The 16,566-nt window shown below is 42.8% G+C and overlaps 1 protein-coding gene across 2 annotated transcripts in view; it reads left to right on the forward strand.

Moving 5' to 3' along the window:
* Positions 1–16,566, forward strand: part of MLLT1 (MLLT1 super elongation complex subunit) — a 235,100-nt gene that overhangs the window by 189,389 nt on the left and 29,145 nt on the right. The window contains exons 6-7 of one of the 2 annotated variants that reach the window (XM_086947224.1): positions 1,280–1,819; positions 9,682–9,772. In XM_086947224.1, coding sequence (XP_086803350.1) covers positions 1,280–1,819; positions 9,682–9,772 — 631 coding nt within the window. Of the gene's footprint in view, positions 1–1,279; positions 1,820–9,671; positions 9,773–16,566 lie in introns of both variants that reach the window. The other variant, XM_086947223.1, reaches the window with a different exon arrangement.

Below are 16,566 nucleotides of genomic sequence, written 5' to 3' on the forward strand. Positions count from 1 at the left end.
TTGTCTTTGATTCCATTATCCTCCATGCCCGAAGAGCTACTACTGAATTTTAAGAAATAATCCAGTTGTTGAGAATTTTCTTAAGTTGGAAATAGTTCTAATTGCACACAATTATAAAGGGGAGGATTGGAGGTCTGGGATTTATTCGGGTAGCGTGTTTCCAATGGTTAGTGCGTATTGGCCAGTCCATCACAAATTGAATTTGAATTAATGCTAAGGACACACAAAAACATGATAAACAACTTATTTGGTCCCTAAACTAATACTTTAGTTGTATTTTTCATTTTAGCTGTAATAAAGCATTAGTGCTCTTCAAACAGCCTGTGGTAAGTGTTTGGAGCTGATTTAGCTTTAATATATCCAGGTTCTGAACTACAAAAGATGCATCTCGTCAGGTGTTCATATGCTTTAACAAGCCAGATGAGTAAGTGGTTGTGGACAAATAATACTGCAAAGCTGCACATATTAATAATTGTATTTGGCAGATGGGGCTCAAAATAAACCCATTCAGGCAGAATTTTTGCCACTTTTCTCTGACACCCTTTAAAAATCTTGCCAGTCTCTGGTGGTGAATGCCAAGACAAGTTAATTTTTATTTTCTCTCATGCCTCTGACATTCACTAATGTACTATCCCTGCCCCTTTATTGCATTTTCATCCATGATTTCCCCATTTATTACAATATTAACATTGTTCTATTCTTTACCTTTTTTTTTGCTTTTCTCACACTTGCACGTGGTCAGTTTGCTTTATAAAAATAAGTCCCAGTTTCCACAACCTAGTGCTGATGAGTCGCACACATGCACCACCCACTCAAATTAAGCACTGCTTAAGAATGATTATGCAATGTTTGATCATGGATCTGTACTTTTTTCATGATACATAGTTGAACACCTCCAAATATTCACTTGTTTTGTAAAATTATATTTTGTTAAAAATAAACAAGATAAATAATAAATAAAAAATAAACAATTGTGTAAAGACAGTGTATTTTTTTTACTTAATGAAGCAAAACATGGAAATTTAAAAAAGATAAATTAAAACTTGCAAAAACTGTTTACAAACAGAATTTCCAATGGCAAAGTCCTCTTTTGAAAATGGAATGAATCGAGTTTGGGAAATTAATGTTTGATCAGAGTCGTACAACAGTAGATTGCGTAGTTTTGTTTATCAGTAACCATAGATGGTAGTTAAAAGCAATATACTGCAAACGTTCACATTTTGACAAGTGTTTTATTATTATTACCTGACAATGGTGTTCTTTCCAATGTATTCTTTAGGATGTAAAACAAGAGAGTGTCAAAGTGTCTAAGCCCCACAAAGTAACAAAGGAACACCGAGAGAGACCACGGAAAGACTCTGAGAGCAAAAGCTTCTCCAAAGAGCCTGAGCGGGAACAAAGCAAGCCCTCGAAGGACTCGTCTCGAAAACCAATAGAAAACAGACCTCCCAAGGAGGAGAAAGCCCCTCCTAAAGCTGCGTTCAAGGAACCCAAACTTTCCCTGAAGGAGCCCAAGTTGGAAAGCCTTTCTCCCAAGGGTGGCCCACCTCCTCCACAAGAGTCCAAGTCTTCCAGTAAGAGGCCTCTCAACGTAGAATCGCCAAAGCCTAGCATAAAAAAATTGAAAAAGAGCAGCTCCAAAGGAGTGAAAACTTTCTCAGCTACCTCCCCACGCACTGCATCGACATATCCCGAGAAAAAACCTCCCAAGGAGAAAGTGATTCCAAAAATAGAAAAGATCAAACTCGAAAGTGAAGTTGAGATCAAGAAACCTGTGGAGGAATCCAACTCTGAGGACGAGGCCTCTTCCAAGTCTGAGGTAAGAGTGTGTTACTCCAACAGTAAAGGTATGATGGAAGTTATTCCAGCACAATGCCTGCTTTGTTACTTCATTTGTCATTTTGTGGTTTCTGTAGCAGATGTAGTCCTATGCTAAGCTGTCAGTATACAACAATACCTCTAATCTAATTGGCTGAGATTTATTCTGGTTGTACAACTTAGTTATTTTTTTATTAGGAAAAGGTCACCTACTGACTTTGTGACAGTTTTTTAGCAAGTTAAGTTGTGAGATGCTTGGCAGGAACATTATTGAAAAAAAATTAACAAATTCACATTTATGCTTTTTTAGTTTAGAAAACTCTTCCTTGCTGGAGAAGACCTTAAGCATTTAAATAGTTTTTGTAGACATACGCATTTTAATCTGAATCAGATATCCCATTGTCCATTAGAAATCGAGCTGATCATTTTTCATGCATTTCCAATCCTTGCAATTGACCTGTCCCTTTGCTCCTATCTTAAAATAAGGTCAGTAGACAAAACCTGGCTAATGTTTCTAGAGTTCTTTTTTTAGTGCTTTTTTTGTTTTGTTCGAGTTACATGCATCTTTTTTTTCTGGGTTTCACCAGGTAGAAATGTGTCATTTAAAATCTTAATAGGGAAGCCCAACAACTTATTTGAACATATTTTGCCTCCTTAGATCATACTAAAGCGATCTTTTTAAATCTAGTTTGCTTCTTTTCAAACGCTCAAATCCACTTTGGTTGGCTTTGTACAGATTGTCAAAGCCGAATGGTGATGGTGACCTCTTCTATCTCCAACGCATCAAGGCATGGGTGATCGCTTAGAATACAGGTTCGGTCTATTCCAAGGCCTTTACATCCTATCTCCTCAATGAGACGGAAGTGGATTTTATGAAGGAGAACATAAGGGGGTTCTAAATCTGTTCTCTGAGCATGTTAGCACCGTGGATGCTCCACCTGATAATCTGCCTTCCTCAGTTCCATTCACAGAGCTTTGAGGATTCGTTTTTCATTTTAAAACATGTACAATTCTATATATGGTAATTTTGACACTTCAGAGCTTTCTGTTATCCGAGCCATCACATTTTATCAAGAAGACTTTGCGCTGTATCTTGGTTTGCCTTGCCTGTCACCACTCTTATTAATATTATTATTAAATTAGTTTTGTATCGCGCGTAGCTACCCTAAAAGGGTTTCCCTGCGCCTAGCACACAAATTGCTAGAAAAAGAGCAGTCCAGAACCATTTGCTAGTAAAAGAGCCACGTTTCAAGATTTATTCGAAAGCTGAGATAGGGCAGGTCATTCTTCAAGGACACCGGAAGAGAATTCCGGATTTTGGGGCCAAGATAAGAAAAGGAACGGCGTCCCATTCTTGCAAGTTTAAATCTGGGAATCACAAAGTCTCCGTGGGCTGTAGAGCGCAGGGGATGAGGAGGAATGTAAGGATGGATGAGCTCTTGCAGATACGCTGGTGCCACACCTTGTTTGATTTTAAAGATGTAACACAGGGTTTTAAATTTAATTCTTTGATCAATTCGAAGCCAGTGAATGTCACGTAAATACGGCGAGATGGAAGCCTGTCTAGGAACTTGACAAAGAAGGCGTACTGAAGAGCTCTGAACTACCTGTAGCTTTCTCAGTACCGCTTGGCAGCTGAGATAGAGAACATTGCCGTATTCGAGGCGAGAGGTGATGAGTGCCTGGACTACCGTGCTTTGGGTTGAGGCAGGAAACATCCAAATGATCTTACGAAGCCACCGCAAGATCGTGAAACAGATAGCAGCAACACTCGCCACCTGTTGTCTCATAGAGAGACTGTCATCAATAATGATGCCCAGATTACGGACATGGGTGACAGGAAGGGGAAAGGAACCCATTTCCTGAGACCAATGGTGAGGGCCCCATAGGTCCTTGTGCTTGCCCAGGATAAGGACCTCAGTCTTATACCCATTTAATATCAAAAAGTTAAGGCGCATCCACTCTGTCACTTGCCGTAGGCTGCACTGAAGGGCAGATGTCGTAGCGCCTTTCGTGGTGGAAAGCGAAAAGACAATCTGCGTATCATCCGCATACGAATTTACGGAAAGACCCGCCTCTTCCACAATCTCTGCCAGAGGTCTGACATGGATGTTTTGAAAGCAAGGGGCTTAAAATGGATCCCTGTGGGACTCCATGTGCTGATACTCCGATCTTAGATGATGCCTTAGCAGAAAAGACTTGAAAAGTGCGTTCATCAAGGAATGAAGCAAACCAGGATAGGGCAGTGCCGTCCAGCCTAAGAGACCTAAGGGCGTTAAGCAAGATGTTATGCAACACAGTTTTGAATGCGGCACTCAAATCTAATAGAATGAGTGCCGCAGTTTTCCCTTGATCTAAATGCTGGCGCAGTTTCTCAGTAACCCCAAGCAGAGCGGTTTCAGTTGAAAAGTTGGCTCTGAACCCGGATTGTGAATAATGAAGAAAGCCAACTTTGTCTATGTGTTGTCAGTTGAGTATTGATATGTTTCTCCAAAATGTTGGAGAAAGCCGGAAGCAGAGATATAGGTCTGAAGTTGGATATTACAGAAGGATTTTCTCCGTCCTTTTTCAACAAAGGGATGACCATGGCTCGCTTCCACTCGGGGGGGGGGGGTGTGCGGGGGGCGGTTTGGTACCAAGGCCTCCCGCATAGAGGCGTAAAGGAGTGCGATAAGGACGCCTTTAGATGTGGCAGAAAGCTTACGAAGGATGAATAGGCAAAGTATCAAGAGGAGGCCCAGATTTAATACTGTTTAAACAATTTTGGAAAGACGCCTCTTCAAATGGGTGCCAGGAAGAAATCTTGGCTATCTTGTCACAATTACTGTGATATGTAGGGTCAAATGCAGAAGCCATACTACACAAGGAAGGGGAAGGAGCAGAGAGTGACTTGTAAATAAGTTCAACCTTCTGAATAAAGAAGTCAGCAATGTTGTTACATTGATTTTCATTAAGGATAAGAGGAGGAGGGATGGTATCGGAGCCAGCTAACTTATTCACTACCGAAAATAGAGCCTGAGGACGATTAGATGCCTTAGTTATTGTGTTAGCAACGTAAAAAATGCGTGCCTCTTTACACGCTGAATGATAACTTTTAAGAGCAGCTTTGTAAGCATCTTTACAAGTTAAAGAGTACAATCTCCTCCATCTTCTTTCAAGTGCTTTACATTTAGACTTAATAACTTTAAGATCGTTTGTAAACCATGGGGAAGGGGGGTGTTGAGTAAAACTGCGTTTGGGTACAGGGGGCAGACAGATGTCAATGGCATTGGTTAGCCAGTCCGAGACAGCAGTATTTAATGAAAGCAAAGGTAAAGTGACATCAGGTATGCTAGTAGACAGAATAGTATTAAAAGACTCCATATTCAACTTGCCCCAAGATCTGAGACTACCTGAGCTAGTAGTAGGGGCCACTACCCTAAATGTGGAAGGCTACAGGTTGAATGGAATTATAAAATGGTCGGACCAGTCTGACTGAAGCACAGGAGTACTACAGTCATAGCAAAGATTGGACAAAATTGGATCCAGAAGGTGTCCCGCCTTAGGAGTAGGGCCCTGATTGCATAACAGTAAGCTTAGAGCCTCCAAATCAGAAAAAAAGTGTGTCAGAAGTTATTCTGATTATCTTCTAGGTGAAGGTTCAGGTCACCTAGAATTGTAAAATGTGCTGCCGTTAAAATAAAGGGAGCGATAAGTCAGGGAAAGTGGAGACCCAGGGGCGGGCTTCTCCGGAGGGCGATAAATTAAAATGCCAGACAAGGTCAGCTGAGGGGATACAGAGAGTTTAAACCAAGCCGATTCACGCTCTTCTCACCCAAACCTGAGATGGCAATCATAAAGAAGGTTCACCATTTTTTCCTCTTGTGGTGCATTTTAAAGCACCCTGTCAGTGTTAACATTTTTCATGTGTCCTATGATTAGTTCTGCCGACTGACATCTGCCCACTTTCCACTACCCTGTGGTGTCTATGCTGCTTTATCCACTTGACTTTAAGTGCAGCCTTTCTGGCATGGATATGTCATTCCTATGGATGGCACCAAACTGAGTTCGTTGCTACAAAAGAGAGGTGAGGACTTTCCCATGGGTAGGTTTAAGCAAGAGCTTTAAACAGTAGTAAGGAGTCTTCTGACGAGGCTTAGTAAACAGAGCTCTCCTCAGGAGATGAAGAATATCACCTAGAAGTCTTCTGATGACAGTGAAGAGAGCTCTTCCGGGGAGATGAAGCATCTCCCCTAGGAGTTACTTTTGTGTGTATGTGTGAAAATATAGCATCACACACTTTGTTTTCTATAGAAGTGTGAAAATAACTTAGTACAAGTGTTAAAATTGTGTAAATATACTTCCCATACATGTAGATTTGTAGAATATTGGATATTAATGAACTAGGCTGGGATTATATTTATATAAATTAGAACGTTTACCAACTTAGAAATACAAAAATGTCATGCAGTATAACTATTGAACATTGTGTTAGAGAAATAGAAAACATGTGAGGGTGTGTTTTGGGAGATTGTGGTACTTTACCATTTCCTTGCCTTTTCCTTTTGAGATAATCTGTGTCTAATCAGGGATATATGTTAAATGAAAACCTGGTGCTTTAAATCTAGTGGATGGACAGTATATGTATACTTGTGTGTGTGTATATATATATGAAAAGAGGTCTTGTCTCAACTTTTGTAAATAAAGTCTTGTTGAGGTGTAGGTAGGAGCCCCTGCTCCTTTAAATGGGCACATACATCTCAATTTTTTGTTTTAAAGGTTTTATATAGCGTTGGCTAGGCCCGGAGGTATCAGAGTGCTTTACATGAGCATCAGATCATAGTTACAGGTTACATCGTTACAAAGGTTACACAGTTATTAGAGCATGGCAACATAGTTATTTGTAAGGTCAAGATCCCAGGGGAATCGCATATTACTGGACTTTGGACGTTGCTTTGACTCGTCTACCGGTTTGTGTCCCTGTCGCCCTTCCCCTGTTACTTCACCCTCCCCTCCTCTTTCCCGCCTTCATTACCGGTCTACTTCCCCAGCTCCTTTTCCCCCTCCCTTGAACCTTTCCCCTTGCCTGCTTTTCCCCTTAAGTATTTGTGCTTATTGTTTATCTTGACCTTACAAGTAACTGTTGCCATGCTGTAATAACTGTGTAACCTTTGTAACGATGTAACCTGTAACTATGATCTGATGCTCATGTAAAGCACTCTGATACATCCGGTTCTAGCAATCGCTATATAAAACCTTTAAAAAAAATAGAGATGTATGTGCAGAGTGCCCATTTAAAGGAGCAGGGGCTCCTACCTACACCTCAACAAAACTTTATTTACAAAAGTTGTGAAGGCTATGGCTGAACCACATAGACCATTTCACGCTGCTGCTGCACATGGTGGAATAAGCAAATCATCCATTTCCAGATAACTGTTTGGAGTTGCCGTTTCCTGCTTTTGAACGCCGAAGAGATGTATTGTGTGATTTCGAGCGCTTGCTGAACAGACTGAGATGCATATATATAGATATAGATATATAGATATATCCCAATCGCTGTGGGCGATCGAAACACGTCTGGGCGGACACTGGTCCGTTACACGTTTGTGGTGCATATGATGAAATAACGGAATATGCAAAGGATCTATTGGAGTGCTTGGAGACATTTCTTTTGTGGTCCATACATGTGCTGGATTCCCTTCATGGAAGTAAGGTAAACAGGACTGTTTCTTTGGATATATATAATATAGTGCAGACTTGGCTATAAAGCAGCGTGCTGTACAGTGTAGCTGAAATATGACTAAGGCTCGTGAGAAGCGGTTGGTGGATTTGACTGGAGTGTCGTCTATTGTCCTGAGTTGTACAGATCTGGGGCCATATTACATAAGGTACCCCGGGAGCACAACAAACATTTGAGCCCGCTTATTATAGAAGGAGGCGCAGACGCTTGTGCATCCCCTTCTATAATACCGATAGCGCTGGGGCACTTATTACAGCGCTACCTTAAGAGATTGATCCTCATTTGCATTGGGTCGTGCCCTATGCGAAGTAGGGAATTTATTTGACTCTGCGCCCACGCCATATTACAGAGCGGGTGCAGAGTCAAAGAAGCCCTCAGGAGGCGCACTGAGAGTGCGCCATTTAAAAGGTGGTGCACTGTCAGTGCACCTCCTGACAGCAGCCCTTTGCAGAGGGTAAAGGGGTCCCCCATGGACCCCCGGACATCCCCTTTGAAAGTGCAGGTGGGTGTCTGCACAGTGAAAACACGGAGCAGCTGCTCTGTGTTTTAACCTGAATTCGCTACCTTTACCATAATGGGGCGCATGTGCACTGTTTGCACCTAGCGCACGTTTTGAAATGTGTGCCAGGCGCAAACAATCCCAATACGTAATACAGCCCCTGGAGTTACACAATGAGGACTTGTTGAAGGGCAGTGTATCGAGCTCTTCCCTGAAGCTCAGGATGGACAGACCTTGGTGAATTTCTCCAGAGGACCTGCAGATGCTCCGAGATATCCTGGTAGACCGCTATGCAGATGGTAAAGGTTGTCTTCACAAGGATGCACATAAACCGAGAGAAATAATAGCTCTTGCTTTTCTTTGTTTCCACCGTTGTCCAGTAGTTAGATCAAAACTTTGGGGAGAAAACTCCCAATAAGTACATATTTTTCTCAGTGGAGAAAGTCTCCAATGATAGTCAGTGTTCTGTTTAAACGACTCTAAAGTGCATACGTTTGCCTAAGCCTCATTGTCTTAGCATTTGCTGCCACCTTGTGGCACTCTATGTTTTCATGAAGGGAACTGTTCTACAAAAAACATTCGGCCTCTATTAACAACATGACGTGTAAAAACAGATATATCCTGGTTTCCTAACTGATTGGTACTCGTTTACCAACCTTAGAATAATGAAAGGATGAGTTAACCCAGTGGGATTTAAACCTGTTAACATGCAGTCGAAGACGGACTCTTAGAATGTATGCATTTTATCTTCTCTGCCAGTTTACCTAGCAGCATTGTTTAAGCAGTGTTTAGAAACTTGGGGCACCAGTACCTCAAAGTGTTCTGAATCTACTGTGGTGTGAGCATTCAGTATACGTCCTCACTTCTTTTCTGATTAAAGAGTAGGATGCGACAATTAGAAACTTGTTTCTTAGATTTTTTTTGTCCTAAGGTAAAAGCTGAACCTCAACAGTAGCCAACTACAGGTTAAAGCAAGAGGCTACAGCACACCGACAAGACCTGTAAATGTCTGGTAAATGAAGGGGACATGAATTGCAATCTATTTCTTACGTACCCTTTAAACACTACCATTGATAAGAGCAGCTCTGCGTTTGTCACAACAAGAACACACTATTTGCCAGCACCTCATGAACCTTGGTAAACTCTTCCTTCAAGGTCAGTCTACATCTACTCACTTCTGCAAGTAAACATGCAGGTTCCTTCCGCCTGCAGTCCATCTGTACAGAGTACTGCGATACCACAGAGGTAGCTGCATGAAAGACACCTTCCTGATGACAGATAGATACACAGCAATGATGCAAATGGTGATGTTCTACCATGGCTTCTCTTTGCGCTCATCGTTCTGTATGCTTCTCCAACACCATTCATTCACTGAGACTCTTATAATGTGCATGCCTCATAAGGCTATTTTCAGATGTCCCTTCAGATTGTTTAAAAAAACCCTCCTCTTTGGTTTGTGTCATGCTGGCACATTGGCTTCTCTGGTGCTGTTTTGCCATATGAACACTACTGCAATGATCTGGCCCAATTAGTAAGTTCAGCTGGTCAACTTGAGCGGGTAGTTTCTTGTTGTTCTACTTTGAAATTCTGATTACACTGTGATTACATTTTTCTTTTGAACCTTTTCTTTTTGTTGGCGGGGAAGTCTGTCAGGTCCAGTCCTTCCAACTCCAGCTCCAGTTCAGACTCTAGCTCGGATTCGGATTTTGAGCCATCATCCCACACCCACAGCCAAGGTATGTCGCGTTTTCATTACTACGACCACTCATTTCACCAGTTGGAAATTATGCAGTCTGATATTTGTGAAAATAAGTTGGTGATTCCACGTGATAAACTTTAGCAAAATCCCCGTCTGATCGCCCTCTCAATTTAATACATTGTGATCCTGCATAATTCCTCTACTATAGAAGAAACCAAGGGGCATGAAAAAACCTAATTGGATTTGAAAGCATTAACTCTAAAAACACAAATACTGGTGTGTTTTTACAGAAACTAACTAAAAGCGTCACCGATGTTTACCAGCAATGCAAGGGACCAAATTTTGAATAGCATAAAGCATGCTTCTGTATGTCAGTGTGCCGATTAGATAGCCCATCTTTTCCCATGTATTTGATGGGGATTGTGTGCGCACTGCACACATTTCCTTATTTAAGCAAATATCCTAATGGGCTAAAATCCAGTAGTATTGAGACGAATATTACTCGGACTGAATGTTTGAGTCTGCAATAGATAATACATAGAGTTGATGTCCTCAATAAGGTAGCTTGTTTTCGGAGCGTCTCTAAATTTCAGTACGGACTGCTCGGCTGGCAGCATTGTTGAAATATTGTTCAAAAGCTTTGACTTCAGAGCTTTCGAACCTTTCTCTGTTGGAACCTGTGGACTGTGTAACAAAGTGTTTACCTTGGCTGTTCCAGAGAAATTAGAGTGAAGGCGATCATGGATCCCTTCTCTCTAGATGAAGCATGAGTGGAGTAGATCATGGATCCGTTCTCTCTAGATGAAGCATGAGTGGAGTAGATCATGGATCTGTTCTCTCTAGATGAAGCATGAGTAGAGTAGATCATGGATCCGTTCTCTCTAGATGAAGCATGAGTGGAGTAGATCATGGGTCTGTTCTCTCTAGATGAAGCATGAGTGGAGTAGATCAGGGGTCCCATCTCTCTAGATGAAGCATGAGTGGAGTAGATCATGGGTCTGTTCTCTCTAGATGAAGCATGAGTGGAGTAGATCATGGATCTGTTCTCTCTAGATGAAGCATGAGTGGAATAGATCATGGATCTGTTCTCTCTAGATGAAGCATGAGTGGAGTAGATCCTGGATCCCTTCTCTCTAGATGAAGCATGAGTGGAGTAGATCATGGGTCTGTTCTCTCTAGATGAAGCATGAGTGGAATAGATCATGGATCTGTTCTCTCTAGATGAAGCATGAGTGGAGTAGATCCTGGATCCCTTCTCTCTAGATGAAGCATGAGTGGAGTAGATCATGGATCCGTTCTCTCTAGATGAAGCATGAGTGGAGTAGATCATGGGTCTGTTCTCTCTAGATGAAGCAGGAGTGGAATAGATCATAGATCCGTTCTCTCTAGATGAAGCATGAGTGGAGTAGATCATGGATCTGTTCTCTCTAGATGAAGCATGAGTGGAGTAGATCATGGGTCTGTTCTCTCTAGCTGAAGCAGGAGTGGAATAGATCATAGATCCGTTCTCTAGATGAAGCATGAGTGAGTAGATCATGGATCCGTTCTCTCTAGATGAAGCATGAGTGGAGTAGATCATGGATCCCTTCTCTCTAGATGAAGCATGGGTGGAGTAGATCATGGATCTGTTCTCTCTAGATGAAGCATGAGTGGAATAGATCATGGATCTGTTCACTCTAGATGAAGCATGAGTGGAATAGATCATGGGTCTGTTCTCTCTAGATGAAGCATGAGTGGAGTAGATCATGGATCCGTTCTCTCTAGATGAAGCATGAGTGGAGTAGATCATGGATCCCTTCTCTCTAGATGAAGCATGGGTGGAGTAGATCATGGATCTGTTCTCTCTAGATGAAGCATGAGTGGAATAGATCATAGATCCGTTCTCTAGATGAAGCATGAGTGAGTAGATCATGGATCCGTTCTCTCTAGATGAAGCATGAGTGGAGTAGATCATGGATCCCTTCTCTCTAGATGAAGCATGGGTGGAGTAGATCATGGATCTGTTCTCTCTAGATGAAGCATGAGTGGAATAGATCATGGATCTGTTCACTCTAGATGAAGCATGAGTGGAATAGATCATGGGTCTGTTCTCTCTAGATGAAGCATGAGTGGAGTAGATCATGGATCCGTTCTCTCTAGATGAAGCATGAGTGGAGTAGATCATAGATCTGTTCTCTCTAGATGAAGCATGAGTGGAGTAGATCATGGGTCCCTTCTCTCTAGATGAAGCATGAGTGGAATAGATCATAGATCTGTTCTCTTTAGATGAAGCATGAGTGGAGTAGATCATGGATCCGTTCTCTCTAGATGAAGCATGAGTGGAGTAGATCATGGATCTGTTCTCTCTAGATGAAGCATGAGTGGAGTAGATCATAGATCTGTTCTCTCTAGATGAAGCATGAGTGGAGTAGATCATGGGTCCCTTCTCTCTAGATGAAGCATGAGTGGAATAGATCATAGATCTGTTCTCTTTAGATGAAGCATGAGTGGAGTAGATCATGGATCCGTTCTCTCTAGATGAAGCATGAGTGGAGTAGATCATGGATCTGTTCTCTCTAGATGAAGCATGAGTGGAGTAGATCATGGGTCTGTTCTCTCTAGATGAAGCATGAGTGGATTAGATCAGGGGTCCCATCTCTCTAGATGAAGCATGAGTGGAGTAGATCATGGGTCTGTTCTCTCTAGATGAAGCATGAGTGGAGTAGATCATGGATCTGTTCTCTCTAGATGAAGCATGAGTGGAATAGATCATGGATCTGTTCTCTCTAGATGAAGCATGAGTGGAGTAGATCCTGGATCCCTTCTCTCTAGATGAAGCATGAGTGGAGTAGATCATGGGTCTGTTCTCTCTAGATGAAGCATGAGTGGAATAGATCATGGATCTGTTCTCTCTAGATGAAGCATGAGTGGAGTAGATCCTGGATCCCTTCTCTCTAGATGAAGCATGAGTGGAGTAGATCATTGATCCGTTCTCTCTAGATGAAGCATGAGTGGAGTAGATCATGGGTCTGTTCTCTCTAGATGAAGCAGGAGTGGAATAGATCATAGATCCGTTCTCTCTAGATGAAGCATGAGTGGAGTAGATCATGGATCTGTTCTCTCTAGATGAAGCATGAGTGGAGTAGATCATGGGTCTGTTCTCTCTAGCTGAAGCAGGAGTGGAATAGATCATAGATCCGTTCTCTAGATGAAGCATGAGTGAGTAGATCATGGATCCGTTCTCTCTAGATGAAGCATGAGTGGAGTAGATCATGGATCCCTTCTCTCTAGATGAAGCATGGGTGGAGTAGATCATGGATCTGTTCTCTCTAGATGAAGCATGGGTGGAGTAGATCATGGATCTGTTCTCTCTAGATGAAGCATGAGTGGAATAGATCATGGATCCGTTCCCTCTAGATGAAGCATGTGGAGTAGATCATGGATCCCTTCTCTCTAGATGCTGTTCTCTCTAGATGAAGCATGAGTTGAGTAGATCATGGATCTGTTCTCTCTAGATGAAGCATGAGTGGAGTAGATCCTGGATACCTTCTCTCTAGATGAAGCATGAGTGGAGTAGATCATGGATCTGTTCTCTCTAGATTAAGCAGGAGTGGAATAGATCATGGATCTGTTCTCTCTAGATGAAGCATGAGTGGAGTAGATCATGGATCCGTTCTCTCTAGATGAAGCATGAGTGGAGTAGATCATGGATCCCTTCTCTCTAGATGAAGCATGGGTGGAGTAGATCATGGATCTGTTCTCTCTAGATGAAGCATGAGTGGAATAGATCATGGATCTGTTCTCTCTAGATGGAGCATGAGTGGAGTAGATCATGGATCTGATCTCTCTAGATGAAGCATGAGTGGAGTAGATCATGGATCTGTTCTCTCTTGATGAAGCATGAGTGGAGTAGATCCTGGATCCCTTCTCTCTAGATGAAGCAGGAGTGGAGTAGATCATGGATCCGTTCTCTCTAGATGAAGCAGGAGTGGAATAGATCATAGATCCGTTCTCTCTAGATGAAGCATGAGTGGAGTAGATCATGGATCTGTTCTCTCTAGATGAAGCATGAGTGAGTAGATCATGGATCCGTTCCCTCTAGATGAAGCATGAGTGGAGTAGATCATGGATCCCTTCTCTCTAGATGCTGTTCTCTCTAGATGAAGCATGAGTTGAGTAGATCATGGATCTGTTCTCTCTAGATAAAGCATGAGTGGAGTAGATCCTGGATCCCTTCTCTCTAGATGAAGCATGAGTGGAGTAGATCATGGATCTGTTCTCTCTAGATTAAGCAGGAGTGGAATAGATCATGGATCTGTTCTCTCTAGATGAAGCATGAGTGGAGTAGATCATGGATCTGTTCTCTCTAGATGAAGCATGAGTGGAGTAGATCATGGGTCTGTTCTCTCTAGATTAAGCAGGAGTGGAATAGATCATGGGTCTGTTCTCTCTAGATGAAGCATGAGTGGAGTAGATCATGGATCTGTTCTCTCTAGATAAGGCATGAGTGGAGTAGATCATGGGTCTGTTCTCTCTAGATGAAGCATGAGAGGAATAGATCTTAGATCTGTTCTCTCTAGATGAAGCATGAGAGGAGTAGATTCTGGATCCCTTCTCTCTAGATGAAGCATGAGTGGAGTAGATCATGGATCCGTTCTCTCTAGATGAAGCATGATTGGAGTAGATCATGGATCCCTTCTCTCTAGATGAAGCATGAGTGGAGTAGATCCTGGATCCCTTCTTTCTAGATGAAGCATGAGTGGAGTAGATCATGGGTCTGTTCTCTCTAGATGAAGCAGGAGTGGAATAGATCATAGATCCATTCTCTCTAGATGAAGAATGAGTGGAGTAGATTCTGGATCCGTTCTCTCTAGATGAAGCATGATTGGAGTAGATCATGGATCCCTTCTCTCTAGATGAAGCATGAGTGGAGTAGATCCTGGATCCCTTCTTTCTAGATGAAGCATGAGTGGAGTAGATCATGGACCTGTTCTCTCTAGATGAAGCATGAGTGGAGTAGATCATGGATCTGATCTCTCTAGATGAAGCATGAGTGGAGTAGATCATGGATCTGTTCTCTCTAGATGAAGCATGAGTTGAGTAGATCATGGATTCCTTCTCTCTAGATGAAGCATGAGTGGAGTAGATCATGGATCTGATCTCTCTAGGTGAAGCATGAGTGGAGTAGATCATGGATCTGTTCTCTCTAGATGAAGCATGAGTTGAGTAGATCATGGATTCCTTCTCTCTAGATGAAGCATGAGTGGGGTAGATCCTGGATTCCTTCTCTCTAGATGAAGCATGAGTGGAGTAGATCGTGGATCGGTTCTCTCTAGATGAAGCATGAGTGGAATAGATCATGGATCCCTTCTCTCTAGATGAAGCATAAGTGGAGTAGATCATGGATCCCTTCTCTCTAGATGCTGTTCTCTCTAGATGAAGCATGAGTTGAGTAGATCATGGATTCCTTCTCTCTAGATGAAGCATGAGTTGAGTAGATCATGGATATGTTCTCTCTAGATGAAGCATGAGTGGAGTAGATCATAGATCTGTTCTCTCTAGATGAAGCATGAGTGGAGTAGATCATGGGTCCCTTCTCTCTAGATGAAGCATGAGTGGAATAGATCATAGATCTGTTCTCTTTAGATGAAGCATGAGTGGAGTAGATCATGGATCCCTTCTCTCTAGATGAAGCATGAGTGGAGTAGATCATGGATCTGTTCTCTCTAGATGAAGCATGAGTGGAGTAGATCATGGATCCCTTCTCTCTAGATGAAGCATGAGTGGAGTAGATCATGGGTCTGTTCTCTCTAGATGAAGCATGAGTGGAGTAGATCATGGATCCCTTCTCTCTAGATGAAGCATGAGTGGAGTAGATCATGGGTCCGTTCTCTCTAGATGAAGCATGAGTGGAATAGATCATATATCTGTTCTCTCTAGATGAAGCATGAGTGGAGTAGATCATGGATCTGTTCTCTCTAGATGAAGCATGAGTGGAGTAGATCATGGATCTGTTCTCTCTAGATGAAGCATGAGTGGAGTAGATCATGGATCTGTTCTCTAGATTAAGCATGAGTGGAGTAGATCATGGATCCCTTCTCTCTAGATGACGCATGAGTGGAGTAGATCATGGATCCCTTCTCTCTAGATGAAGCATGAGTGGTGTAGATCATGGATATGTTCTCTCTAGATGAAGCATGAGTGGAATAGATCATGGATCATTCTCTCTAGATGAAGTGGAGTAGATCATGGATCGTTCTCTCTAGATGAAGCATGAGTGGAATAGATCATGGATGGTTCTCTCTAGATGAAGTGTAGTAGATCATAGATCTGTTCTCTTTAGATGAAGCATGAGTGGAGTAGATCATGGATCCCTTCTCTCTAGATGAAGCATGAGTGGAATAGATCATGGGTCTAATCTCTCTAGATGAAGCATGAGTGGAATAGATCATAGATCTGTTCTCTCTAGATGAAGCATGAGTGGAATAGGTCATGGATCTATTCTCTCTAGATGAAGCATGACCGCTCAGCTCTCCCCAGGGCTTGGTCGCTCCACCCTCTGCTGCCGCTCCTGCCTGCCTTGCCGCCTCCTGCCTGCAGTTTCCCTCGAGCGCTGCCCGCAGCTCCTGGGATCCCTGCTGCCCGCAGACCCTTGGATTTCCCGCCGCTGCCTCCCTGCGGCCCTGCCCCCCTGCGACTCCATTCACCACCCAGATGCTCCTCCCTCCCGGCTCCTTACTTATGACGCCCCCTGAGCGACCGCGAAGCGGACGGGCGCATCGGGAGCACCGATTGAGCGCCAAAGGTAAGCCCATCTGTGCCCGTCCGCACCTGGACCGCGCCCAGTGCCAG

This window comes from Lissotriton vulgaris, chromosome 12, assembly GCF_964263255.1.
Source record: "Lissotriton vulgaris chromosome 12, aLisVul1.2, whole genome shotgun sequence".
Classification (NCBI taxonomy): domain Eukaryota; kingdom Metazoa; phylum Chordata; class Amphibia; order Caudata; family Salamandridae; genus Lissotriton; species Lissotriton vulgaris.